General features: G+C 44.6%; 2 protein-coding genes across 2 annotated transcripts; both read left to right on the forward strand.

Annotated features, from left to right (window-relative positions):
• Window positions 1–718: 718 nt before the first annotated feature.
• On the forward strand, window positions 719–15643 carry prrc2a (proline-rich coiled-coil 2A). The gene is made up of 16 exons (XM_079175881.1): window positions 719–834; window positions 3751–3902; window positions 5006–5183; window positions 5346–5442; window positions 5573–5654; window positions 5775–5918; window positions 6471–6706; window positions 7553–7641; window positions 7790–7941; window positions 8319–8409; window positions 8540–8717; window positions 9255–9810; window positions 9960–10216; window positions 10498–10861; window positions 11075–11297; window positions 11585–15643. The coding sequence occupies exons 2-16, from the start codon at window positions 3788–3790 to the stop codon at window positions 14685–14687; spliced, it is 5865 nt and encodes a 1954-aa protein (XP_079032007.1). The 5' UTR covers window positions 719–834; window positions 3751–3787; the 3' UTR covers window positions 14688–15643.
• Window positions 15644–20171: 4528 nt separating this feature from the next.
• On the forward strand, window positions 20172–26936 carry csnk2b (casein kinase 2, beta polypeptide). Its single transcript, XM_079175887.1, has 7 exons — window positions 20172–20282; window positions 20859–20940; window positions 21784–21886; window positions 22500–22615; window positions 23207–23282; window positions 23778–23967; window positions 24778–26936. The coding sequence occupies exons 2-7, from the start codon at window positions 20869–20871 to the stop codon at window positions 24866–24868; spliced, it is 648 nt and encodes a 215-aa protein (XP_079032013.1). The 5' UTR covers window positions 20172–20282; window positions 20859–20868; the 3' UTR covers window positions 24869–26936.
• Window positions 26937–27630: the final 694 nt, after the last annotated feature.

Raw genomic sequence — 27630 nt, forward strand, 5'->3', positions numbered from 1 at the left:
GTTTTAAGTACATTGAGGACTGAGGAGAACCTGAAACAACGTCCTTCACGTGTCGACATACTTAGATGAAGTGGTGACTCTGTTTGCACTGAGTGTACTAAACCCATCTGTGATATTACAGGCTGGTTTTGAAGAGTTTCTAGCAGCTAGAAGGAGACACTATATATGTGTGACCTGAGATACCCTCTTCGTTTTGACAACAGTGCTCTCTCTCTCTGTTGTAGATATATTTCACTGCAGCCTTTGAGTTTGTATTTGCTTGCCAAAATATAAAGTTGATGTTTGTAAAGCATCTTTCATCTTCATTCCTCTCAGTGTAATGACGACAGACCAAAGATAGTGGATAAATACAAATGTTGGGTGCAAAAAGTCCACACTTAATACATCCACATTCACGCCACTAGAGTATGAGAAGTGTTATATTTACGTTTATTTCAGAGCGTTTTTTTAAATAACATAATTACACAGTCACATAATTAGGTTACTGTAACGCTAATGTTAGAGGTCCCAAACGGCTTCCATCTCACGAAGTTACCCAGTAGCCGTTGACGGCTCTTTAGATGACGGATCGAGTCCAGTATTAAAAATAGTTTTCTTCCTTTTCATTTATTTTTGGAAAAAAAAGAAAAGGAGTGCAAGTAAGCCGAATACCTTCTTTATCGATAGAGTGCTACTCGTAATGTTTGGTGCGATCTACTGCAAAGACCTGGTGTGTTTGACTATGCAGGAGGATAACGTTGCTTAGCTAGCTGGGTCACTTGCTAGAAAGCTACGCGATAGCATAGCTAACCTCATTCTGCGATACAACCTCGAGACAAGTCGGGACAAGACCAGGTCAGTGGCCGGAAAATGTAGCATGTTTCATGCAAACACCGATTAGATACATTATTCTGAGCAGAAATCACCATTACCCTTTGACACAGAGTCAGCTTAACGTAACCCGAGAGGGTGTTTTGTGGAAGCACAGTCTTATCTTTTTGAAAAAGACACAGGGTCTTGGTTGTTGTTGCTAGCTAGCTAATGTTAGGTGGTTGTCTAGACCGTTAGCCTAGCGTGGCTAAGTGGTAAGCAAGCGCGTTTGTCATATCTATGAGTGTAATAGTTTCTGAATAACCGTATGTGTATTAATGTTCGAGCGATACTGGCCTCTAAGTTGGCTCGTTGATAAAATACCGTTACATAATAACGTTAATTTGCTACAGCGACCCGCTGTGCGTCGCTAACGCTAATGTTAGCTGATGAACGCGTTAGCCTATAATACACTGAAGCTTGTGTAGCTTGAGCTAACATACTGTCAATGTACAATACACTGATGTTAGTGGATATTTTTCTGAAAAATAAACCTGGATTTGCTCATATTGCCAATACATGTTAATGTTAGCTTCATGATGGCAAGTAGACTTAGTTTGAGCTAAGTTATGCTACACAACCGGTTATATTAACGTTATAATGCACCGGGCCTGTCAATGCCGCCATTTTGTTTTGTTCTCCCAATAAAATCATTTTTTTCTGCGTTGCCCGTTGCCTCATACGAACGACAGAGAAGCAACAACGTAACAACAACCCCCCCAAAAAATCGATCAGTTGCGATGTAGGTGTGTGATTCACAACATAGTGCCTCACACAGTTGAAGAGCAAGGAGCTCATGTTACCGCAAGGTGTTGAGATACATTATGAAACATCAACGCAGTCCCCCTCCCAACGTGAACACAGAGGCCTTGTGTTAGCCACCGTTAGCACTGGAATACAGATATCTTTGTAAACCGCGGCAGTTGTTTCTACATATGTATGGTCATTGCAATTGCTACTGTAGAAGCTACCAGCTGTTTTTGCCCCAAATATGCTCGTGTTTATCGTTAGCTTTAGCTTTTCAAGGCCCCTTTGTGGTATATGTTGCTGCAGCTGTGTCTTGGTAGTGTAGCTGCTGTTAATCCCCATACAACATGTAGTTGACCAGCCATCCCACGACCTAATTTTCTAAGCTCATCTGGCACAATGCAGTGCTGCTGCTGGGTAGTCGGTTGTTTCATGCATTTATTTCCCTCAATGATATGCGTGTTGCAGATATGTTGCGTTTTGTCAATATGAAGATTATCAGTGCGCAGTGAAATGCAGTTTGCTTTACATTCGAGTCTTTTGGTATCCTTAACATCGGGATGCTTTGAGTCTGCTGGTTTGGCCAAACACAGTCACACCACTGTTCATCACATTGTTGGTGTGAGCCTTGTTGCATCTATCTATAAGTTAGACTTGTTATTCAGCTCTAAAATATGGTCCTGGACCACATGGATTGTCTCGCATCATGTCACCACTTCATTCAAAGCAAGTGAATGTAATTACTAATGTTATTTGTTGCATAATAATCCGATGAGAATCATCTGTTCTCAGTAATTGTTCCTAATGGGAGTTGGGTGGAGTGTGTGTGTGTGTGTGTGTGTGTGTGTGTGTGTGTGTGTGTGTGTGTGTGTGTGTGTGGGGGGGGGGGGGGGGGGGGGGGGGGGGTCAGCTGTTTAACCTGCTGGATTCAGCCAAATCCCTCTGAATTGGACAGATGTCATCTCTGTGTTTTATTGATGTGCAGTAAAATTAGTTCAAGTTAAAGGCCTGGCAGTTGCCATGGAGCCAAGAAAAGGCATAGAAGAATATAATTTATAATGTGTTGCCATAGAGACCGTGGCTCAGTTTTTCCCCTCTTTTTTGTGTGCAGAGTTTCCTGTGATGAGGTGTGTATTTATGCACTGCACTAGGTCTGTTTGCATTTAAACTGTATTTATGCTGATGAACCTCTCCGAGCTGAAATTTGTGTTAGTAAGAGGATGCTTAAGTACCTCCAGTACTATTCCAGTTTTGCACCTCGTATAAAAGCTGGTGCAGAACCAGAAATGTATCAATGAAAAGCTGCACAAATGCCGGTGTAACTGCCACGAGAACCCTAACACACGTTTCATTGTGTATCAGTAAGAATTGGGCTGTCAGGCCTGTACAGCAGTAGGTCAATGGTGCTGAATGGAAAACAGCCAAATACGAAAATGGCTTTTATGTAGTCATTGACTGGGCTTAACATAACTATTCTATTTCGATACGTTTATTTATTTATTTATCTTGCAGAACAGGCATTTTCATCTCTCATCATTCTCCAGCCATGTAACTTAGTTAAATTGGTTTAGAATCCACATATTGTTTAAGTTGTTGAACTTTTAAAATCCCTTTAATTGCCAGCCCAAACTAAACTGGTAAATGTTCAATGTCACAGATAGTCTTTTAAGTTTATTAGAGGTTAATGTTTTAAGTATGGAGGCATTAAGAGGTGTTTTTTCTATTATTTTTTTATCTATTTCAATTGTACATATATGAGGTACACAATGATCAACAGAACATTTGTGGCGCACAAGAGAAAAAGCATCAGTGTGGAACAAACAATTGTGTAATGCCACATATCTGTTTTGGGAATTGATAATTTGTTGAAATGGAGGAATATCTCTTCTGTGAGACAGAGCACAAAAAAAAAATTTAATTTCTATTGTAAGTTATTAATTGACTGCTTAATTATACCACACAAATCCAGCTGTCCAATCCCTGATCTGAATCTGAAGGCTCACATCACATATGTTCAGGATATTTTGATTCGTGAGATAGTTTCTGTTTTGCTTCGTTGTTTTGAATGCCATCTTGTACAATCAGTACTTTTACTCTCACTTTCTGTGTATAGCTGGTGTCAAACCTCTCACTCTCTGCCTCTCTCCTCCCCAGTCTCAGGGCTCACCATACTCAATGAGCGGACAGCGCAATGTCAGAGCGCTCTGGGCAAACTGCAAAGGGGAAGGAAGGCAAAACCAAGTATGCGTCTCTCAACCTGTTTGATACATACAAAGGAAAGAGCCTTGAAACACAAAAGCCTGTTGGTGAGTATCTTGCTTCTGTCATGTCCAAGCTGTCATTGTCATACATCCACAGTACTGAATCGTCCTTTATATCTTTCTACCCGGGGAATTCGTTTTCAATATCGCTTGCCTCACAGGCTCCATTTACATTCTGCCACTTTTGTTTTGTTTTGTCACTAGATGTGCGACTTGTTTTGTAATTAATCAGATCGGGGCTTAAGAAACAGATCTGCTCCGCACAGTTGAATTTACCCATAGGCTGTGTGATTAAAAGTGCCTGTCTGTGCTGTGCTGTCTCCTGACACCAAGTACCGCAACTTTGATGCAGTAGCTCGCTGTCTCCCTAAAAGCTCTGGTGCTGATTTCCAATACAGGAAACGGACGATGTGCTGCATCTCTCAACTGCCTACCAAACTGGTTTTGCTGATGCTGTTAATATTATTCAGGGATGGAGGATATTTACTACCCTCAGTTGTAGGCCTTAATAACACTGTCTATTAGAATGTTTCTCATCTGTAAACCTATAAAAAGTAGTCCTGGCCTGTCTGGAAGGTGACTGGCTCTCAGGCCTTGACATGTCAGTGGAGCCTGGGAGCCACTGAGACAGAGGCTTACTTGTGGACGCTGTTTGACTTCTGTGCTGAGTCCCCAGTCGATGTTTTATTCAGAAGCTCTCCACTTGATCCAAGCAGCTGTCCCCGTTTCCAAACTATAGACTTCCTCCTCCTACATAGTGAAGCCATGCACCGCTGCGGTTTCTCAGAGCCTCGAGGAAACAAATGAGGGATTGATATTCAGCACAGCCTCACTTTTCCCAATCTGAAGGCTTTTCCATGATTCTGTGAGCATCAATTTCCTAATACTTCTCCATAAACTCTAATTGAAGTGGGTTTGCTGAAGGTTTTTAATAACATCTAAAGGCTTTTAATAATCCATATCCATCAGAATCACCAGACTGGAACTACCAAGCTTCTAGCGTTGTCGGTTGTTCAGCATCCTAATTGTGTATCGAGCAAACGCCGTCCCTGTCATCAGTAAACCTCCTTACACCCAGAAGATTTAATTGGTGTCAGGTTTCAGGGGTCCATCTGTGCTAATGACCTCCTTTCTCTTCCCCATATCAGTTCCCCCCCGCCATGGCCTGCAGTCTCTTGGTAAAGTTGCCTCCGCACGGCGTATGCCACCCCCTGCCAACCTGCCCAGTCTGAAGGCAGAAAACAAAGGCAACGATCCCAACGTCTCGCTCGTTCCCAAAGACGGCACAGGATGGGCAAGCAAACAGGAACAAGCGGACCCAAAGAGGTAAATAACCCCCCTTTTAGCAGTCAAATCAATCAAACCAACTTTTACTTACTTGTTACTACAATTGGTTGAAGGAAAAATCACTTTACCGTTTTCCTTTCGCTGAAGCTGTTTTGTCTGATATCTCCCGTTTGTGACTTTCTTTCTTTTTCTTTCTCTAAGTACCGATGCATTGTCAGCACCGCAGCCGGAATCGCCGCAGCCTGCGGCTTCACCGACACCTGCACCGACCCGCCCGAGAACCCCACCAGTTTCAGAGGTACAGACTGTGCCACTTAAATTACTGCAAAGTCGCACTCTTGATAGTTTATAATAGAGATAATTTGGCCATAGTTGACATGTATCATATGGTGTTTGTCTCTTTTGTGTGTGTGCGCGCCTCCTCTCAGGTTCTGGCCGCAGCTTCAACCCAGGCCGTAGGGGCAAGGTCCTGGGCACAGGCCAGTGTTACACATGGAACACAAGGGGATGGTGAGTTTTACTTTTTGTATATGTCTCATAAGAAATGTACTGGAATAAGCTTTTTCTTACACATGGCCCCCTCTTTAAAAAAAAAAAAAACACATCACACTATGTCTTCCCTTTCTACAGGTGGAAAGGCATTAAACCTACCGTCGCCATTCTCTCGCGAGGAATTTCCCACCCTGCAGGCGGCTGGCGACCAGGACAAAGCTGGCAGAGAACAGGGCACTGCAGATCAGTGGTATGGGCCCGGACCAAGCCTCCGCCCCCAGAGTGAGTGATGCCCACCCAATCTTTAATAATTGATCATCTAGTCATTTAAGGAAATCAGTCGTGGTGGGGAAACTTATTTTACAGGAGTCATGTGCAATTAGTCTGCTGTTATTCATTTGCATAAGACAATCTTATCTTAATTTCACTTTATAATTATGTAGACATTGTCCTGTTTTTAGGAGTGGTTCAGCTCATTCAGTTAATGGGGCAGCTGAGCAAACAGTCGGTGAGCTTTAATCATTTAGCTTGTATTGCTGCAAATGCACAAGTGTACAAATATTCGTATATATATATTTTTTTTATGCTTTGGTTGGTATGCGCTTGCCAAAACCAAATTGAATTGGGGAATGAGGCAAAATAAAAAAATTTTCCCACTTAATTAACTGAAAGTAATATGAAATGAAAACTTAAATCCATTCCTATATGGCGGCTTATTTGAAAGGATGTGTTATCGTTCTAAAGTAATGGTTTTGCATATCTGACCGTATTCCATTTAATAAGCCTTTGAAGCATGCTGACCGCTCTGTCCTCTCCTGTGTTCACCGTCCTCAGACGTTACAAATTGGCGGGACGGTGGGAGCCGCGCCCTGGCGCCCACTGGGGAGGGGGCAGGGGAGGGTGGCACTGCTGGGGCTCTGGTAATGGATGGGGCAGCTGGGGCCCCCCCTCCAAATTCTCAGTCCCACGGGCCACCTAGGAACCCTCCTGCAGGCAGCCCCGCCTTGCCTCTGCCCCAGCCCCCTGTGGGGCCTGGGTTCCCCCAATACCGAGGGATCATTCCTCCTTTCGTAAGTTTTCCTTTTTGGTTTCAAGCAATGTTCTACTATTGTTTTTAATATAATTTACAGTATGTTGGTTTTCTGCAGTGCATTTGCAGGGCTCATATATATTTGACATTTGTCTGCAGATGGTGTGCAGAGTTGGCCAGTGCTGCACTTTCTTTTCATGACATTTGTTATGTTATTATGGTTCCTGCATACGTCAAAGGCAATAGACTACCACAGCAACTAATGAAGCAGTCAACCAAGTTAAACTGAGTTACTAATTGGATTTCCACTCAACAACTATATAGCAAACATGACAGATGTAAGCATTTAAAAGAAAGAAGAAGCTCCGTTGTATAGCTACGACAAGAGCACCTTCATGTTGCAGTATGCTAACCTGTTCCATTCGAGGTCCCGTACACCGTTAATCCCTCAGAACAGAGGCGACTGCCCACAGTATATCCTCAGCACCATCTCTGAAGTGTCGTCCAGCTTTTCCCATTGTCGTCCTCCCGTTTTAGGATTTCTTCTTTTGAATATGTCTTTGTGTCTGGGACCATGTTTTTATAACTGCAGGATTAACACTATTTACTGTCGCTGCGATTTTGTTCCACATCATCTGCCGAAACGTCACTCCAACATGGCGGCTCGCCAACTAGATGGCTGGGTTGAAATTATGAAAATGAATTTGTCGAATCTGTGGTTTTAACAACTTTTTACAATCTGATTTTGTGCACGGTGGTTTTTAATTAAATAATTAATCTGCTACCAATGCCAAAACATGCATGTTTCATGTCCTCTTTAAAACAGCTCTCCTGATTACATAAATAGATAATTGTATCTGAATCTTTTTTTTATTTTTTTTTATAGATGTATCCTCCCTACCTGCCCTTCCCGGCCCCCTATGGCCCTCAGGGGCCCTTCAGGTACCCGGCACCTGGGGAAGGGCCTCCTCCAAGGTATGTTTCTTGCCAGTACCAATTGTACGGCTTGTGTTGCGCTACTTTATTTCAGTTTTTTCACCTGGTGAATTCTATTTTTCCTGCCGTTTGGGTGGGCACGTTTTTGTACCTTCGACATATCACTGACCTCCTCCCGCTCTTTCAGGTTCTCTCGTGGACAGGGTGGTCCTGACGGCAGGTCTCAGGGCGGCCCACGTGATCTAGGTGGAGAGGTTGTGAAGCGACCCCCTATCCTAAAGCAGGATGACCTGAAGGAGTTAGACGAGCTGGACCATGATGGAGATGAGGGCTGGGCAGGTAAATCAACAAGCTGGTTCTTGATGTAGACAACATAGTTAAGACATTTCTTTTTTTTTTTTTAAATCTTTGTTCTGTTTAATGTATCAGATGTAAGACGGATTTGTGTTTACGAGTGGAACATTTTCAGTCTAAATGATTAATGAGGTGAAGGCGTAGCGGTAGCGAGTCAGATTGATACTTTCTAACATTGCAGATGATTCTGCTTATCATAATTCCTGCTGATTAAAGCAGAGTCAGTCACTACGATCGGCTCAGGAGGAGGAGAGGTTGGAGGATCGGGTCTATCAAAGTGAAGGATGATGAATAATGTGCAAGAAATGTGCAGGATGTTTGGTATAAACGAGGATCTGATGTTGTTGTTTTTTGCTTAACAGGGGCTCATGAGGAGATTGATTACTCCGCCAAGTTGAAGTTCAGTGATGATGAAGGAGATGAAGAGGGAGAAGAGGAGAGAACCGAGAGCAAGTATGTGACCAAGTAGATTCAGCATGAGATCACTTCAGATTATGACGATACTGTGTTTTCTTTGGCATAAATGTGATTATATTATACAAGCTACTATGATTAGTTTGACAAAAGTTTCTCTTGTCCTCAGTGAGCAGCAGAGGTCCCAGGATGCAGCCTCTCGCTCTCGAGCCTCGGACAGCGGCGGAGACACCCGCCACACTCCTCCCTCTAATGCTGACAATGGCCCCCAACCCTCCAGCAAGCCAGGATGGGCCGAGGAGGGAGGCAGCGGCCGGGGGGGCCAGGGAGCACCAGCCAACTACCAGGTAGCGTCCTAACCAGTAGCAACAGGGTGTTGCCTAAGACAGGCTATGCTCAAGCTGTGAAAAGATGTGACATCCAAATTTACAAGACAATTTGGACATTCTGTCGAGCAAAGACTTACTTGTGGGAAGAGATGTGTTAGTGTATGTGCATGCGTGTTTTTGTCAGTGTAGAGTACTGTGGTGGAGCATGGCTAACTGTGTCTGCCTGTATACAGGGGCGCAGGCCTGGATTGGGTGGCCCCCGGGAGCAGTCCTCCCCCCCACCAGGGCCGCTCCTTGGACAAGGGCCTTACTCCTTTTACCGACAGGTAGCCATCTGGGTAGCGCCTCATAGACGAATCATTTCTATCATAATCTCATCCACCGCCCTGGGTCTTATGAAGAAGTCATCTTTAGTTTTAAGTTCGCTTTTTTGCCTCCTGAGTTTTGTTTTCGGTTGATGCAATCATTCGTTCAACATTTTTCACAGATTGCCGTGATGTCATCTAGAGAGTTGAAAGCTGCATTATGACGCAATCGTATTTTCTAACTGTTCAGGACCGGCCTCAAAATCAGGGTGCCTCTCAAAGCTCGGCGAAACCTGTCCCCAGCCAGCTTCAGCCAGCACCAGGAGGCCCCTCTCCTCCTGCCCAGCCGGGCCTACTGGTCCCTGGACCCCAGGAGAATGATGAGGATGAGACCTGGCGTCAGCGCAGGAAGCAGTCCTCCACAGAGATCTCTGCCGCTGTGGAGCGAGCTCGCCGCCGCCGCGAGGAGGAAGAGCGGAGGATGGAGGAAGAGAGGCGCGCAGCCTGCGCAGAGAAACTAAAGAGGCTGGATGAGAAGCAGCAACAGCAGCAGGGCAGCAACGTAGGAGGTGGTGGTAGCAGCGGCTGTAAAAGCCCCAGCCCGGATGAAAACTCTGCAGCTGCCACAGCAGGCAGCCCTAGTCCATCTATTTCAGCCTCTGCCTCCTCCCCCAACATCAGCCAGCCCCCATCCCCCTGTGTGGACCCTGAAGAGTCTCCACTGCTGGTTGTCCAGCCGGGGTCCAGTCCTGGAGTCGGTGACCGACAGCGAGCCAGCAGCAACAGTAGCTATGACTCCAGTGCAGGTGAGTTTCTCGGGTCTGAATCGTTTGGATCACGAACATGTGATTCGGCTTTCTCGACACCTGGTGTGTTTTAATATGGCACTTCAAATACAGCTTCCATGTCTTGATAATGAGCTTTCATTCAACCCTACAACCTTCTCCTGGTTCAGAAGTCCAACAGTGTCCCCAGCCGGCCGCGTCACAGCCACAGCAGCCTACGCTGGACGTACCTTTACCAGGAGAGAATAAGGAAGAGGCCATGGGCGCACCGCACATTCGTGCAGGAAGTGGAGGTGAAAGAGCAGTCGACCCAGTGAAGATTGAGAACATTGGAGGAGGAGCAGGACGTCAAGCCGGTGGTCCTCCTGGCCAGGGTTACTCAAAGTATCAGAAGTCTCTTCCACCTCGATTTCAGAGGCAGCAGCAGGTTAGGATCTGTATTTGTCTGTACAGGTATTGCTTGAATGTTTTTTGCATTCTAGATGAGTTTGAAATATATCCTTCTCGATGAGCTATGTTTTATACAGATACGTCTTTTGCTGCTAATGCTGGCATGCCTTTATATATATATATATATATATATATATATATATATATATATATATATATATACATATATATATATATATATATATATATATATCTGATATTTCTGTTCTTAAACATCCTGGGTGCTAAGTTTTCTGTGTCACATTTATTTCTCTTTAGGAGCAGCTCCTGAAGCAGCAGCAGCAGTGGCAGCAGCAACAACAACAACAACAACAGCAGCAGCAACAGCAGCAGCAGCAGCAGCAACAACAACAACAACAACAGCAGCAGCAACACAACCAGGCTTCACAAAGCCAGCTGTCCCCCCAGCCTCCACAGGGTCCTTCACCAGGTCCAACACCCCAGCCCGGGCCTGGACCAAAGCAAGGTGGACCCATGTATCCACCCAGCAATATGGTCCGACCCCCACCACTGCCAATGAATTTCGACCCTCGCTGGATGATGATGCCCTACATGGACCCCCGCATGATGCAGGGCCGCCCTCCGCCTATGGACTACTATTCAGCAGGCATGCACCCATCAGGTGAGTGGATGTGACATTATCACTTAGATCTAATGAAATGCTTTGAAGCTCTTACAATCAATCCATCAATCAAAACTTCTCTGTTCCAGTTCAGATGTTGGTGCAGTAGCACGCAGGCTGAAGTCATTACTGCATAGTCCCACAAATATCTTGTTTTGTTGTCGGTATCTATATATCGATATTTTCTTTAAAAGTAATTCTTCACTACTACAGGGCTCATTGGGCGTGAGCGGTCTGATTCGGGGGGATCTGGTTCAGACCCCTTTGACAGGCAGCAACAGCACCCAGGGCACCCTCACCGTGGGACCCCCCCTATGGATCCTAAGATGGCCTGGGGGCAGGAGGTATTCCCCGGCGGAGGGGAGGGCCGTGGGCTAACATCACCTCTCAGGCAGAAGCAGGCTTTGGAGGATGACGATGTGGCCAAAGGGCCCAGGTATGGATATACAAGTCACTTTGTGGGAGATTTAAGCTCAACACATTCTACTGTATGTACTGAGAACAAGGTAAACATTTTCCAAAGTTGGTATTTATTTCAGAGCTGTTTAATTGGATTAAGTTAGATTGTACGTGTGTATATAATACTGTGTCCAACCTCTACATAATTCATATGCTCCAAATACTCAAATGATAAGGGAAAATAAGTTATTTTGTAATATGGGTGAAGTGACCCTTTTAATTTGATGGATTAATTGAGTATTCTTTCTACGTTCTATATCTTAGGAGTGACACTCCTCCACACCGCATGCGCGAGGGTGGATTGGGACCCATCCAGCAGCCCAGCGCCACCTCTGGGACATCCAATCAGACTCCACCTCCAGTTGGAACTCAAGTTGGGGCCCAGGGAGGCGGCCACCCTCATCACTACATGAGTGGGCGAGGCAACTTTAACAACTTCACTGACCAGGGTGCAAGGATGCATCCCCACCAGCAGCAGCAGCAGCAGCAGCAGCAGAGGGGGGAGAGGGGAAATCAGCAGCATAGCTACACCCACCAGGATGAAGGTCCTCCACGAGGGTCTCAGCAGGGACAGATATGGGGAGGCCCACACCCTCACTACGATCGCAACGGTCGTACCGATCACCCTGTTGAGAGCAACTCTCATCTTCACCACCATCACGGCCACCACCCTCCGCAGCCTCACTTCTCTCTCCACCCACACAAGCCAGAGAACAACCGAGACAGAGTTGTTGAGGCCCCTGCTAAGAAGACAGACTCTTCTCCTGCAATCAACCAACCTTCAATCTCATCCTCCTGCTCTTCCTCCTCCTCCTCTTCTGCCAGGGAAGATGGCAATGTCAAAGTTGCCCTGCATCATCACCCATCCCAGAGAGAGAGTGAAGGTGGTGTCGGGCACAGTCATGGGGAAAGAGGCAACAGTGGCAGTGCTAGCAGTAGCAGCCATGTGAAACAGGAGAAAACGGGCCCGGTGTATGCTCCCCATTCCGCCATGACCGCTAGCCCACCTCCTTCTCAACATGGCAGTCATACTCAGCCTCAGCAGCAGCAGCAGCACCCTCATCCTAAATCAAACCAAAGAGGGGGACGGGAGCACAAGACCGAGACCCAGTGGGGCCCACGGCCTGGCAGCAGCAATACGGGTGGGGGGTCTTCTCATGGTAGGAGGGCTAATGCAGGAGGTGGAAACAACTCTCGTGGAGGGGAGGACTCCTCCAACACTCCATCAGACCACAAACCCTCCCACCAGTCAGGAGGCAGCAACGCCAACAGAAGGGCTGGCCCCATTAAGAAGCCAGTGCTTAAGGAGGTTAAGAGAGACGGAGGGGAAGCTGATGGAGGAGAAAAAACAAGCTTTGGGAAAGATAAAGACAAAGATGGTGGCCAACACACCTCCATGAAGCAGGAAGCCTCCTCCACCTCCCAGAATCCATCAGCTCCATCTAAAGATGAACCGGCCCAGACAGCCAAACCCAGGAATGCAGGAAAAGAACGATCTACAGGAGGGGGCGGGTCTGGGAGAGGGCCCAAGGATGTAGACACCACTTCTTCAGGATTTTCAGGGTCCTCCAGGAGAGACAGGGACCGCTCCTTTGAGAGAGGAGGGGGCCCCTCCCACCACCATGGAGTACCTGCCAAAGGCAGCAGAGCCAGTCGTGGACGAGGGGGAGAGTTCTATGGGCGTGGCCGTGGTTACCGTGGCACCTACACGGCAGCTGCTGGCCCCACCGGTGGCAGTCGGGGCCGAATGGGTGGCAGGAGCGGCAGAGACTACCGCCCATCTGTTGGCGGTGGACACCACCATGAGTCCAAGGGCGAGGGAGCCAGTGGCAGGCATGGTCAGGATCGGTCCCAGCATAACCCAGCCAGGGCCAGGAACCGAAGTGAAACCCGCAGTGAGGGTTCAGAGTACGAGGAGATCCCTAAGAGAAGGAGGGAGAGAGGTTCAGAGACCGGCAGTGAGAGTGGTGCAAGTGACCTTGGTCCCTCAGACAAGGAAGAGCACCAGAAACCCAACACTAAGAATGGCTCTGATAATGCCAACGCCACTGGCGGCGGGAACATGTCATCTGCACCTTCTAGAGGTTCCCAGGCCAGGGTCTTCACTCCCAGGGGTGTACCCTCTAGGAGAGGAAGGGGTGGAGGTAGTGGAGGAGGAAACATGTACAGAAGTGGTGGTAATGTTGGAGGACCACCTGGTGGACACCGGGTTGGACCCAGCTCAGCATCTCACAGTGGGTCCTCCAAGTCATCGGCCTCAGCTCGAAAGCAGCAAGGCCCGCCACAAACCTCTGGGCCCAAAGACTTTGGCAGGGGAGGAAATGGAGGAGAGAAGAAAGACAAGACGGCTGATGCAAGTCAAACTCAAAGTCAGGGGTCCAATCCCCCTCCGCCATCTTTGCCCGCTGCAGCCCCTGCCTCCTCGGCTTCCACTGAAAATGGAGGCGTTGTGACCCAGCAAGCTTCGACCAACCCGACGCCAAACTCTGGAGGGCCAAATGCGCTGCCTCTTCCCACTAACCGTGGGTTCCCTCCCGGCGGGTTTGAGCGACCACCTAGACGTCGCCGCCACGGGCGATCCCAGCATCAGCAGGATAAGCCCCCCCGCTTCCGGAGACTGAAGGAGCGGGAGAATGCCGCACGAATCAACGGAGGAGTGGGGGTCATCGGGGGAGGAAGGCCCTCCTCTCCTGCCCTGAATTCAGTTCAGGACAGTAACGGAGCCCCCGTCTCTGCTCCTGTGACAGGCAATGCCCAAAATGCTAACCACAGCACCACACTAACAGCCAACAATAATAGTGGGGGCGGGCATCTTAACAATACAAATAGTCACCACCATCACCACTACAACCAGGGCAATGCTGGGCAGACCCACCCCCAGCACCACCACAGCCATGGAGCAAAGTCCCCCGACTTCACCAACCAGAACTCGGACCAGGCAAACGAGGAGTGGGAGACCGCCTCCGAGAGCAGCGACTTCACAGAGTTCAGAGACAGGGAGGGAGGAGGAGGAGGAGGAGGAGGTGGAGGAGGTGGTGGAGGAGGAGGAGGAGGAGGGAAATCCTATTCTTCTCACCATCCCCACCACCTGGGAAGGGGTGGAGGCGGTGGCGGTGGCGGAGGTGCGGTCGATCGTGACATGGCAGGAAAGGAGCCCTTGGCGAATAAAAGAAGCTTCTCCAGCCAGCGTCCTGGCATGGAACGACAGAACCGGAGGGTCAACCCTGGCGGAGGTGGAGGGGGAGGGGGAGGGGGAGGAAGAGGCCCACGAGGGCCGCCCGGTGGCGGCTCTGGCGGGCCTGGTAATGGAGGTGGCAACCGCGGGGACCGACGTGGCAACTGGCCCTCCCCGAAAAATAGGAAGTGATGAAATATTTCAAAACATTTCAGATGAACCCCACCCACATTAAAACCACCCTCTTACATCTAATCCCTTTTTGATAATTACTTCATGGCTTATCTGTTGGCATCCCTAAGCATATTAGTGCATTGTACAGTATATGGAGATGGTATTCAAATTCACTTTAGCCCCCCCACCCCCCTACCTCGGTCATGTCTTTCCCTTTGCATCAATCGACTATCTACCGTCCGTTATTGTAAATTTCTCCGTTTGTTCTGTCTTGCTCTCCGTTCAGTTGTGCCCCCCCCCCTCCCTCAAGAATTTCACCCCAGTTGGATTTGACAAGCATGTGGTTCTGCAAATGGTGCACGTTGTTTTGTCAGAGGACATTCACACAAAGCTCCACACACACACACACACACACACACTCACATATACAAGCACAAATATGACATCTGTACAAACACATGCAGTCATGTGGTTGCAAAATGAAAACATTTAAATTGGCAAAAATGTTTGGATTGGGCAAATTTTTATATTTATGTACCTGTGTATATTTCTACCACACTTTGGCCTTGGGTGGTATTAGGTAGTGCAGTTCTGCATTACTTCCCTCACAAAGGGAAAGAGTGCAGCTTCAACTTTTAACAAGAATGATGTACCATAATATGTTTTGTTTTCTGGCATTTTTTTTTTTTTTTTGGGTGTTAAGTTTCAGCCTCCAAGAAATGTTAGGGGGTGTGTTTTTTTTTTTTCTTCTTTTCTTCTAAAAAGCAGGTCATTAAAATACCTTTTTTTTTTATCTAAATTCCCTAATTCCTCCTTTTACTGACTTTTTGGTCTCCTAAAAACTATTTCTCTGATTACTGTGAGTGATGGGACCCATTGAAGAACTACTGCTCAGTGCTCAACAGTGTTGACCTGCTTCATTAGCTATTGGTTGGTCCTTTTTTTTAGGAAATAAAGGCTTTTTTTCTGCCTCATTGTAGCATCGTCCTTACCCGCAGAAGTTCTGCATAACTCAAAAGTTTCCCCAAGTTTTATTATGTCATGCGTGAGCTTTGTTTACCCCATGAAGACTGTAATGCTAGCTTAATGGCTTTATTTTAACATCCATTATTTCCTCAGTGACTTCCATTTTTATAGGAACACTGGTGTTTTTTTTCTTTCTCTCCGAGGATGAAATAACTATCAATCTTGTAGGAGGAAAAAAAAAAAGTTAAATATACATGTAGGTCATGATAGAATAAAGAGAAGTTTGACTTTCATAAAAATTGTTTATGCTTCAATAGGTATTTGAATATGTTCTAATAAGCACTCCTTGTAGTATAACAAAAACCCACGGTTGCTGTTTTCTTTTTTTTTTGGTGTGTGCAAGTTACATGTGATGCAACAGGACAGGTACTCTGTCTGGGCCCAGAGTACAGAGCCAGCCCGAGTATTGTACCGTTATACCCCGCCCCTCTGTGCTCTTGTGGAGACTCCTCACACCAAGAAAGGACTACTACCAAGAGCTCCTTGTCTGAGGCAGTATTTTTTCAACGTGCGTGTTCTCGGAATGGCTGTTTCAGCCAGAAGCCCAAACTAATTGAATTCAGGACAATGCTGACGCACGGTGTCACGCGAGTCTCCTCCTTACAGTTGACACGGTTTCCAAGATTTTCCACTCGCAACAAATAATGCCGACCTGGAGTGTTGAGAAAAATACTGGATTGATGTTAGGATCACACTTGTAAACATAGTTTGTATCATACATAAAAAGACATAAAAATGGCACACGGAGACATCCAAGGTGAACTAAAAAAAAAAAAGAAAAGCGATGTATACACCTGCATCAATTCTTTCACTGCTGTAAGTTGGGGTTTGTGTTTGTATACTGAAAACAGTTGGAAGATCGTCTCTGGGATGTTGTGAGTAGGGCATTTGATTTGTGTATGTGTGTGTGTGCGTGTGTGTGCGTGTGTGTGTGTGGCATGTGTGCGTTTTCTGGTGTTGTGTAATAACTCGGGGAAAGTGGGTGGGGGACCAGAGGGGTTAACATGGATGGCGAGCACTTTCTGCCTTGTTTGCCCACACTTGATTTAACCAATATCATTAAGACAAATCTACTGTTTCTTAAATACATCCACATGTATACATTCAGCTGTGTGTATATGTTCATCCAAATGAATAACATGCAGTGGACAACCTCACCCGGGTTGTTTTTTTTCTTTGTGTGTAATTTAATCCTACATTCTTCTGCAGGCAAGTGAAGTTGGACATATTTTATTTTTCTCACTCCCAGGCATGAACACACACCCATGGGTGCAGCTTGCCTTGCCCGTTACTGGTTTATACATTGATACACTTAACACTGGCTCAAAGAGTCCTTCATCCCTCCTTAACTCTTAATGTTGATGTGCGTATTATTTTATGTACCCATGTTAAACGAAAAACAATAGTAGTGTATTCCAGGAAAAAAAATACTCAAAGATTGTACTGTTTCCAGCATTACCGAGGTACCTGGAGTGGTTCAAACTGTTTTTTTTTTGTTTTTTTTTACCATTTATGGTTTTATTAATGGAACCGTAATATACACACATGTATGTATATTGGTATGTATCTAAGTTTTATCTACCCCAACTTACATTCCCACAAACAAATGTTGCCATTTTTAGTTCAAGGGAGCAATGTACAAGCAGAGAAGTGTCTTATTATAATAAAGTTATACAGAGAAGGCAAAGTTAAATAAACTACTTTTGATTTAATGGAAAATGTAATGCCATGTCTCATTCTTGGAATATTGTGAAAAAAAACCTGAGCAAGGTGAAATACCTTTTTCACTGCACATGTTTTGACATGTCATTGGAGGAAAATAGGTGTAACTGATGATGATGGTTTAATTCTATGCAGGTGTGTCAGTGAACTGAGCCGGAATCATAGGAATGCAGCCGTTAGCGGTTCAGCAAACGCCCTGACAGCAAACTCCCGTGGGAGGATCTGAGATGCACCCAGCTGTGGTTTCACTGGCGGCCTTTACCCCCTTAAGAGTAGGGATGGGTATCGTTTGGGTTTTTTCCGATACCGGTGCTAAAACGATACTTTTAAAACGATACCGGTGCCTAAACCAATACTTTTTTTATTGTCAAGGCTAATTTTTTTCTTCAAATTGAACAATATATTTAACTGTTTAAAGTATACTATAAATATTAGTGCTGGGCAACGATTACAATTTTTAATCGTGATTAATCACGATTAATTGCATTGTTATGGCAAAGTTCAATAATTAATTCAAAAGTAGTGTATTGTGCACTTTTATTTTAAAGTACTGCTCTATGAACAAAAGGGCAATAACATTTGGTTTGCAAACACTTTAAACAAATACGGTTCTTTTTAACAGCAGTATTCCCTTTACACAGCAGCAGTTCTATCTCTTCACTATCTCTGCTCAGTGTGCTGACTGTATGTGAAACGTTCCACTGCTGTGAAACAGGAATAAAATGTTTCAGCACGTTTCATCAAAATGTGTGTCTTGTGTCTTCATGACAGTCAGAGCACGTGAATGCAGCTCTACTGTTCATCACTATAAAGCTGTAACTCCGAGGTGATGATGGTTACCCAGCGATCACAAAATAAAGACACTACACACAGTTTAGATGTATTTTCCCTTTAACTCACGAGATGCAGGTAGCATGTTTTATAATTAATGTGAATATAATTCATACTTTGTTGGCATCTTATTCTGAAAGCCGGATGTTCGTCTAAGGAAACCGGATGTTGTCTCACATTAATCTTTCCGCTAACTTTCAAAGTCCTTCGCTCGCTCCCGGTCTGTGCCGTTTGAATGCGTTTACCATGAATTTCAACATATAGGTGCACTAACATGTAAGTTTCTGCTGAGTTGACCACGGAGATCTTGAGTGTCTGCTGACTTTAACGCAGCGATGTCCAATAGTCTCCATTCCTCCACCGCTGCCAGTGAGCATGGGCTTCCAAAATAAAAACAGCCACACTTTTGACCGTTTACCTTTCGGCATTTTCTCTGTTAAAATGTTGATGGCTAGCTAGCTACTGTAGCTATACAAACGGTAGGCTATCGTTACCTGCCGCCATATTGGCACCGGGTTTCGGTACCCAACCCTACTTAAGAGTAGTGAGTGAAGAGTCAATAGGCCATCACTGGAAGTATAAAACAACAGATAAAAGGTGTTTTGAGAAAGTGTGAGTCACCGCAACCACAAGAGGTCCACGAGCATGCAGCCGTAACTGGCCACCCAAAATATGATACCGTTTGCTGCAGCGGAATGAGAGTTAAGCAGCGGACAGACACGGAGGTGCACATACACTGACGGTTGCACGAGTGATGGCATGATCCTCCTGGCGGATATATCGATAGTAATGAAAGTTAATACTTGAATCTATGTTCTCCAGGAAAGGATTCTTATAATCTATTAACCTGGCGTTTACATTTTGAGTAAATACAATTCGGTAGACATTATGTAAAGTTTCCACAAACCACATTATAACTCTGCTAACTTCGCATTTAAGAAGAAGTGGAATAATGTTCGCATGTGGCAACAAATATAACCACTTATAGGCGTGTCACCATCTTAACAAAGGCTAGTATCATGGTATCTTCTTCATGAAGTGCTTGAAATCTATAAGAGAAACCAATGGTTTAATATGGGGGTTGTTTCCATTTTTAAAGGGATTCATTGTCATAGTGGGCTGCATTCATTGAAAATCCGGCACCTTCCTGCAGGTTTGTGAAGATGTGTGTATGTGTGCTTTAGAATGTGACCGTGAAACAGTTAGAAAGGTGTTCATACGTGCATTGACATAAAATCTGACCTGTGTGACAACTAATAAGCAAATCTGGACGTTGTTATGTGAATTTAGGAGCTTACAAATGTTCCCCTTTTGACCATGCAGTAATAAAAACATTTGACAAAAGTGTTCACTGTGCTGTATTAGTTTAGTCGCTGATATCTGCATGTTATGCCGCTGACAGTAACTATAATAAGTTGGTGGTTGGAGGATAGGGAAACTGCAGTCTTCAGTCTAAAAACAAAGCCCCAGAATGCTTTTGAAAATGTGCTTCATTGAATTTAAAAAAGTTCACACAGACAAAATCACAGCAAACTATCCATAAAAAGGACAAGAAAATGTACCATTAGTCATTTCATCAGTCTTATAATAGTGAACAAATTTAATGTATAATAATGTGGGAGCACAGTTAGACAATAGATCAAGTAGAATATAATTAACTTAAATACAGTTATGTTATTAGAGGCCTTATAACAATAAGTGCAATGAATGTACAGGTTGTTTGGCTCTTCTTCATTTCTAGAAATAACTCCAAACTTAACGCAGTTTCTTGAAAAAGGGAGGGGTAAAGGATGGAAGTACAGGTGCTGGCCATTTACCAGACATGTGAGCGCACCTTATGTAGTACTCAAAGTAAACAGTAGACGGTAGCAGCGCGTCGTCGGCGCTGAACGCTGCCTCCGAGTCACGGGAGGAAGAGGAAGAACGTAACCTAGAGGGTGAACTGGGAGGTGGTGTCCATCTTATTTACACCGGTGTGATTGCTAAATTTTTGATCTGTTGGATTTTTGAAGGACTATAAAAGTTAAAAGCCGGGTAGGTTTGCGAAATCACTCACGTAACTGTACTTAGACGTTTAAATGCAGAGGCAGAGTTGGCTCCAAAAAGAGCATTTTTAAAGTCTTGGGGCCTGTTTTCTAGCGATGCGCCATGTTGAATTTCTGTTTCAGTGCTAGCCGCTAGCGGGGTTTAGCATAGCGAGCTAACGATGGTTACTTTAACCTGTTTTCGTCGCGTATGGCCACACCATAACGTTACATTTAAGATACGATTTATCTGTATTAATATATAAAAAAAACATGCTGTAACGACCGCTTTTATAAAATGTAGCAGTGTTGAGAAAATAATGCTAGCTAGGTAGTTAGCCTAGCCGTCATCAGGTTTGCCTAGCAGCTATAGCTTCATACAGCTAACGTTAAGTTACTCTTGTCATGATATAGTGTTTGGTATAATAAAGTTGTGAACATATTTAGAAAGAGTCTGGCCAGTTGGAGGTTTGATTTTGACACTGTGTTGCAATCATAGCTATTATGTTACAGAGTGTGAATGTTGATGTAGCCCAGTTGATTTATTTTTGGATCATATCTGACTATTTTCATCTCTCCTTTATAGGTCTTCAGAGATGAGCAGTTCAGAAGAAGTGTCATGGATCTCCTGGTTCTGTGGACTGAGGGGGAATGAGTTTTTCTGTGAAGTAAGCTTCTTTGTCTGATATATGAACTGTCGCCATCCACGTAGTTGCATATCAAAATGAAGTTAAAGTAAAAGCTGGACTTGTTATTGATGAGCAGAAATATAAACACGTGAGTCGAGTAGATCGTAATATTGTTGTCTCTTCTTACTGTTACTTTCACCACACAGACAGATCTAGCCCTGATCTAGAATGCTTTAGTGTGTTGGCTCCTGCACCCTCAGATGTCACACATTTCGCTCCCAGATCAGTTCATTCAACTTATTTCCAGAGGAATGTGAACAATGGCAGAAAGTCTCAGCAATCTAAAAGCTGTGGAAAAAAAGCTTGTTTCGTCAAGCAACTGCAAAGTATCTAACACTCCGATTAAGAAATGTTACGTCCGTTGAAGTTAATAACATCCATATAAAATCAAAGTTTGTATCCCCGAGTTTACATGCTCCTTATTGATTCTATTGAACCTTTATTTACTGAATAAATCCAGATGTTTTTGTGACTTTAAACTTCCTTGATGGACTTTTTCGTAGCCTTTGAGTTGTTAACATTTCTTACAATTCAGTGAGTTTGTATTTTTTACACTTTCAGCAACATTGTCCTGGATCAGTCCCATTGGTCCTTATTAAAATAGATTGACTGACTGTTTTTCAAGTTTAGCTTAAAACAATACTCTCATACCTACACGTACTTTGGAGAGTTATTGGTTGCTCTAATCATTTTTTTGTACATGCTGGCCGCAAAGAGATCCCTTCGTAATAATGTACCTTTTAGCATTGACTTTATAAAACATGAACCTACCCTGTTATATATATATATATATATTTTCTCATCTGATTTCCTCACTTAAAGGTGGATGAAGACTACATCCAGGACAAGTTTAACCTGACGGGGCTCAATGAGCAGGTTCCTCACTACCGCCAGGCCCTTGACATGATCCTGGACCTCGAACCAGGTACGCATCTCATGTTCTCAGATTAAGCTAAGCACTGGTGACCATCCATTGCATTGTTTGAAACGGTGGATAATTGTCTAGACGGGAGAATCGTCCCGAACAACAGCAGAAGAATCTTTTAACGGCTTTAAAATCTGAATGCTGAGACCAAATAGAACGGTGATCCAGAGCTGCAGGAGTAGTCGCTGCCAGGTGTTTCTGTCATTACTGATCCTCAGTCTAACGTAACGCTGCTCTTCTAATCTGTCGTGTTGAGCACTGTTGCACATATCTATCAAAAAGAATGAGAATGAGCATTTGATCTCAGCACTCTTCTGTTTTAAGGCTGTTTATCCTGCTCAGCTGCTGTTTCAGCTGCTTCTCCCCTGATTACACACACGTAAAGACATAGTTGTTTCCCTCTAAGTCGCTGTACGTTTTCACAGGATCTTTGAAACCATGTGAGGAACATTTTCATTGAAGTATTATGTGACACAAGAGCACTCCCTCTGTTGTATTTTTGGTATTCCCCGTCCTTTTTGAAAATGTTTTTCTCCACAGTTCCGCATCTCTGTAAAATGTCAAAAATGAAATGTGGACACCAACGCTGTTCTCTGTTGCCTTGTGTGTTCAGATGAGGAGCTGGAGGACAATCCCAACCAGAGTGACCTGATCGAGCAGGCAGCGGAGATGCTGTACGGCCTCATCCACGCACGCTACATCCTCACTAATCGAGGCATCGCACAGATGGTAGGCGCCAGCTGCGTTAGCAAAATCCACTCCTAACAACGATTCACACCATGTGACATTAAAGTAGTCTGTTTAAACACTTGAGATGAATGAACTTCTGTTGGACTTAATTACAGTAGCTGTAGTCAGTCACAGTTTCTTAAGCTCGTTTTATAATTGATGAAGGGGGGTAGTTTTGGTACTATTATGTATATTTTGATGTTAATACTTTTAATGAAGTAACATTTTGAATGCAGGACTTTAACTTTATTATTTATACCATGTGGTATTACTTTCACTAAAGTAAAAAAAAAAATCAGACTACGGCACTTCTTCCTCCACCGCTGTGCTCGAGTAAACAATTTAATCATAAACACATTGACTGTAGAGATATGAATGGTGATGACACGGCAAAACTGTCCCACCCACACTGTGTGGTAAACGAGCCCCGACTAACGTCTAGTTAGAGCACATTTGTTTCCAATATTGTGATCGTTACTGTAAAAACTAAACGCGCTCCCCTTTTAAAGGTATGACACTTGTTAAATGACAAGTGTTTGCCACCTCTAATTATTTGTAATATATTATAATATGCTGTTTTATTCTTTGCAGTTGGAGAAGTATCAACAGGGAGATTTTGGCTATTGCCCCCGAGTCTATTGTGAGAATCAGCCGATGCTTCCTATCGGTAAGTGAAAAGATGAATGCTGAAACACAAACGTCCATGTTTTTATTTAAGACGGGGTAACGCAGCACGTGGTGGCCGGTAATTATGGAATGTTGTGTAAACATTTTGTCCCCGTATAAAGTTTGTGTCACAGTATTCAGGGATGTAACCTCAGTCTCTTCATAGTATAAATACAAGAGACCGCTTTGTCTTCTAGACTGATATTTGTTTTCTCTTTTGACTCCCAATCTGTGGTCCCTTTTTTAAAATGTATTCATGATGTCCTGTTTATATTTGGTCAGTAATTATTTATTCTTGTCCATTTTAAATATTGTGACGTTTTTATCAGTGTATTTAGGGCACAGTGGGTTTTAGGTCTGTAGATTTATGGAGCCACTAATCCTGGCTGTCTGTGACATTTGTAGTGGCAGCGTTCCAGTGCGGCCTCTGTCTTCGATGTAGCAGATTTACTCTCCCGTCTAAACCAGTGTCTCTCTTCCTCTTCTCCCTCCTCAGGTCTGTCAGACATCCCAGGAGAGGCCATGGTGAAGCTGTACTGTCCTAAATGTATGGACGTCTACACGCCCAAGTCCTCAAGGCACCACCACACAGATGGAGCCTATTTTGGCACTGGCTTCCCCCACATGCTCTTCATGGTTCACCCTGAGTACAGGCCCAAGAGGCCCGCCAATCAGTTTGTCCCGAGGTTAGTACAGCGGGCCGAACTCCAAGGCGTGCTCCTGTTGACTAGAACTGGGTTGCACCGGTGCCGTCATTCATCTGCACGCTGACCCGTCGTGTGTATGTTTTTGGAGCACAGTTCTCACTCATTAGAGAAGAGTACACCAATTATAGTATTATATCATTTTGATGAAATGAGAAAAGCTCTCATTTTTATTGTCGTTTTAAAGCTCAACATGTGTTGATGATCGTTACTCAGAGTAATGCAGCCACCTCTAATTGGTGTCAAGAGTTCTTACAGTTGCAAATAACAATTATATTCACAACCGGTTAATCTTCCAACTAGATACTCAATTAATCAAGTCATTGTTTTGTCTATAAAATGTCAGAACATTCTTAAAATTTCCCATCAAAGATGACAAAGGACATGATATCAAATTGCTTGTTTTGTCAGACCAACACTCCGAAGACCTGAAGATAATCAGTTTTCTATCGCTTCAGACACAGAGAAGAAGAACATCTTCACAATTTAGAAGCTGCAATTTGGGACGAAAGAAATAGTGAAATGATGAATTCGTTCTCAAAACTCCAAGTCTATTTCCTCGCATGCTTTTCCTGCGTGGCCTTTCATTCTGTTACGACGTATGTTTACAGAAGACGTCACACGAGGGACGGGGCTGGGTGGCGTGATGGGAAACAGTCGGAGCTTAAGATCGCGCGTCACTGCCCTCTCCCTAAAAACAAATACACAGCCTCGTTGATGCCGGGGTGTGCATGTTTGTGTTGCATCTCGTCAATTTTATTTGAACTTTTATTACTGTGTTCTTTTCTCCAGGCTGTACGGGTTCAAGATCCACCCCATGGCCTACCAGCTGCAGCTGCAAGCCGCCTCCAGCTTCAAGAGCCCCGTCAAGGCCATCCGCTAGAGCGGCCCGGACAGAGGAGGAGGAAGATTGGTAGAGAGAGAGAAGACAGGAAAGAATTATCATCGAATGGGGAGGGGTCACCTGCATTTTACAAAGCTTTTCAGGTGCCCCCTCCCCACCCCGAAGACTGTATTATTTTGGTTTAGATTAGGGCAAATGAAAAAAAAATGTCAAGATTTTTGAGTGTGAGCAAGAGAAAAACCCACAGCCATGATCTAAATCACACACACACACACATAGATGCATCCACACACATGGGATTCCATGCACGTACCTTACCAAACTCATCAGTGCCAAAAACAGGAGGGTGAGGTAAGAGGAAGCTGAACAATACTTCATGCTGCTGCTCGCTCTGCTGTCGTGATCGGAGGGTGACGCTACGCGGGAACTTTTTCCCCCGTAGAGAAGGTTTTATGTTCAGGGCTGTTTGACGTAAAGCATTTGTTTGTTCTGTATTTGGCACAGTTTGGTAAAGGGTGGTGGTAAACCCTCCATCATTTGAAGCCCCCCCTCCCTTCCCTTCCCTTCTCCCCACTCCCCAAAATGCATGTACATGCTCAGGCTGGCACTCGCAGAGACAGTTTGGACGGTGGGTGTTTTTTCTGCATCCCTCGTTTGAGAGGATTTTGGTTTGCCAGTCTGTCTGGTGATTTGTGGTGTTGTTGCACAAAGCATTCTGTTAAATTTGCCTTAAGATTTCAGAGAACACGCCCACATTGTTTTTGTTTTCTAAGAGGCACAAGCAAACACTAGTTCCCTTTTTTGTTCTCCTTTTTCCCCCTGTTAGAGGCAGTAAGGTAGAAACAGCTTCATCTAACACAGAACTTTTTTCCAAATGGTTCAGACAATTGTCATCAGCCTGCGTCATTTCTCCAGCTGTCTGTGCGTGTGTCAAACAACTGTCTGTATTGGTACCGAAGTCAAAATATAACCTGTGCTACCATTTTTTTTTTTTTTCTGAGACGTGTCCCCTCCTGCAGCAGCAGGCTTAGCTGCGTTTCTATTGTCACCCTTCTTCCCTCAGAGCTTCAGCCTCCTAAAAGAAATAGTTGTGACATTTTTTGGGAAACACGTGTACATGCCTTCAAGCGGAGAGCGGATTAAAAGGCTGTTACCACTCTACCATAATGTAAATGCTACGGCTAGCAGCAGATTAGCTTCGCTCAATCAGTAAGGGGGAGGGGGGGCGGTTAGCCTGGCTAGCTCTGTCCAAACATAACAAAACCCTCCTGCCAGCACATTTAAAGCTCACTAAGTAGACAGATAGATCCTGTTAGTTAGTGGGACATACTACTTTTGTCAAGACATTGCACCTTTTTTAAAAACGTCGAGCCTCGTGCTCATAGGTCCACTTTGCAGAGGATTGTGCATCCTGGTATTTTTTCTGTCATACTAGACAATATGCTCGTGTGTGTGTGTGTGTGTTGGAACGCACAGCCGGTGTTTGAGTGTAGAAAGTTACTGTTTGTACACCTCGTGTAGGCATGAACCAAAGGTGTTGGTAGGAGGCTTTTATTACCGTCGGACTGATCCAGGGTCGCTGCTCCCCCCGCCCCCGTTTCCAGTGTGTTTGCTAAGTTAAGCTAACCTGCTGCTGGCTGTAGCTTTTATATGTGTCTTTTCATCAGTGTCTGAACGCCAATATGTCCCGAAATGTCAACGCATCCCTGTAAAGATCGAGGAGGTTAACCCGGTGTAAGAGGAATTTCGACAATCTGAATCCTTCAGCTCACTCCACCACTGCACTGATCCCACTGGTGTCTCTCCACAGCACAGTCTCGTTATTTATGTTCAGGTTTAGAGACAGACCGACCACCAGCCGCTTTCTTCTTTTTGTTTTTGTATTTGAAGCAGTGGGACGGATACTCAGCTGTCCTTTCCTCACTCCCGCCTCCGTCTTTACGTTTGTGTGACTGGAATAGATTGTTTTTGGATTTCATGATACAAGAGAAACGGTATTTATGTGTCCAGATTTTAACTAATGTTTGTTTGTGTTGTTGTCTTTCTGCTACTGTGGAAGGGTGAGCAGGATTCAGACTTCTCAATAAACTTCTATTTTCTTTTCATACTCTTTTTGTTCTTCATTTTCTTTGAGACTGCAGCTCTGCCCTCCTGCCACACGGTGTCAGTAGAGAGCTTAGTGCTTTAAAAGAGATACATTTTTCTACTTTTACATATTTCTGAGGCAAATCTTAAATATAGAAAGATAATGTAACACAGTGGGACCATAAAACACACAACTGTATCTGCATTCCTATTGTTGGTGTGTTTTTGAGATCGAAGGAGGATTTACTGTGGCGACCGAGGGAATGATGGTCTGGATTCTGGGTGTGGTTGCACTGACATTTCACATGACTCTGAGTAATGGCATTGGCTGGAAAACATGCACAAACATACACAAAAACAAACACAATCTAACTGCGTTGAGAAGATCATAATATAACATGAAGGCTTTTGTCATTTCTTTTTAAATGAGCTTTCGGATGTCCGTTAGTCTTTTGACGTATGAAGAAAGTTGTCCTGGCAGTTACTAATAAGCACAATACATAACATATTTTGAAAATATGCTGCCCCTATATGTATTTAAGCCAGAGAAACGCATAGCTATTTACATATGACTCATAAAAACTGTTTTCCTCCTATGCACGGCAGCTGGCTTTGGCAAGAATGACTGGCAGGACTGACTTGTCTTCATGTGGCCATGTGACCTGTCAGTTTTTCCAGAGGGAGAAGAGGAGGTTCCTTCATGACTCAGGATAACC

This window comes from Pholis gunnellus, assembly GCF_910591455.1.
Source record: "Pholis gunnellus genome assembly, chromosome: 16".
NCBI classification, from domain to species: domain Eukaryota; kingdom Metazoa; phylum Chordata; class Actinopteri; order Perciformes; family Pholidae; genus Pholis; species Pholis gunnellus.

Bases quoted from the DNA above. Each gene is read 5' to 3' on its own strand.
- prrc2a (XM_079175881.1), top strand. From the start codon at position 3,788: ATGTCAGAGCGCTCTGGGCAAACTGCAAAGGGGAAGGAAGGCAAAACC. The intron at 6,707-7,552 runs GTAAGTTTTCCT...TTTTTTTTATAG, and splicing joins GAGGGATCATTCCTCCTTTC to ATGTATCCTCCCTACCTGCC. The intron at 10,217-10,497 runs GTTAGGATCTGT...ATTTCTCTTTAG, and splicing joins GATTTCAGAGGCAGCAGCAG to GAGCAGCTCCTGAAGCAGCA.
- csnk2b (XM_079175887.1), top strand. From the start codon at position 20,869: ATGAGCAGTTCAGAAGAAGTGTCATGGATCTCCTGGTTCTGTGGACTG. The intron at 21,887-22,499 runs GTACGCATCTCA...TTGTGTGTTCAG, and splicing joins GATCCTGGACCTCGAACCAG to ATGAGGAGCTGGAGGACAAT. The intron at 22,616-23,206 runs GTAGGCGCCAGC...TATTCTTTGCAG, and splicing joins ATCGAGGCATCGCACAGATG to TTGGAGAAGTATCAACAGGG.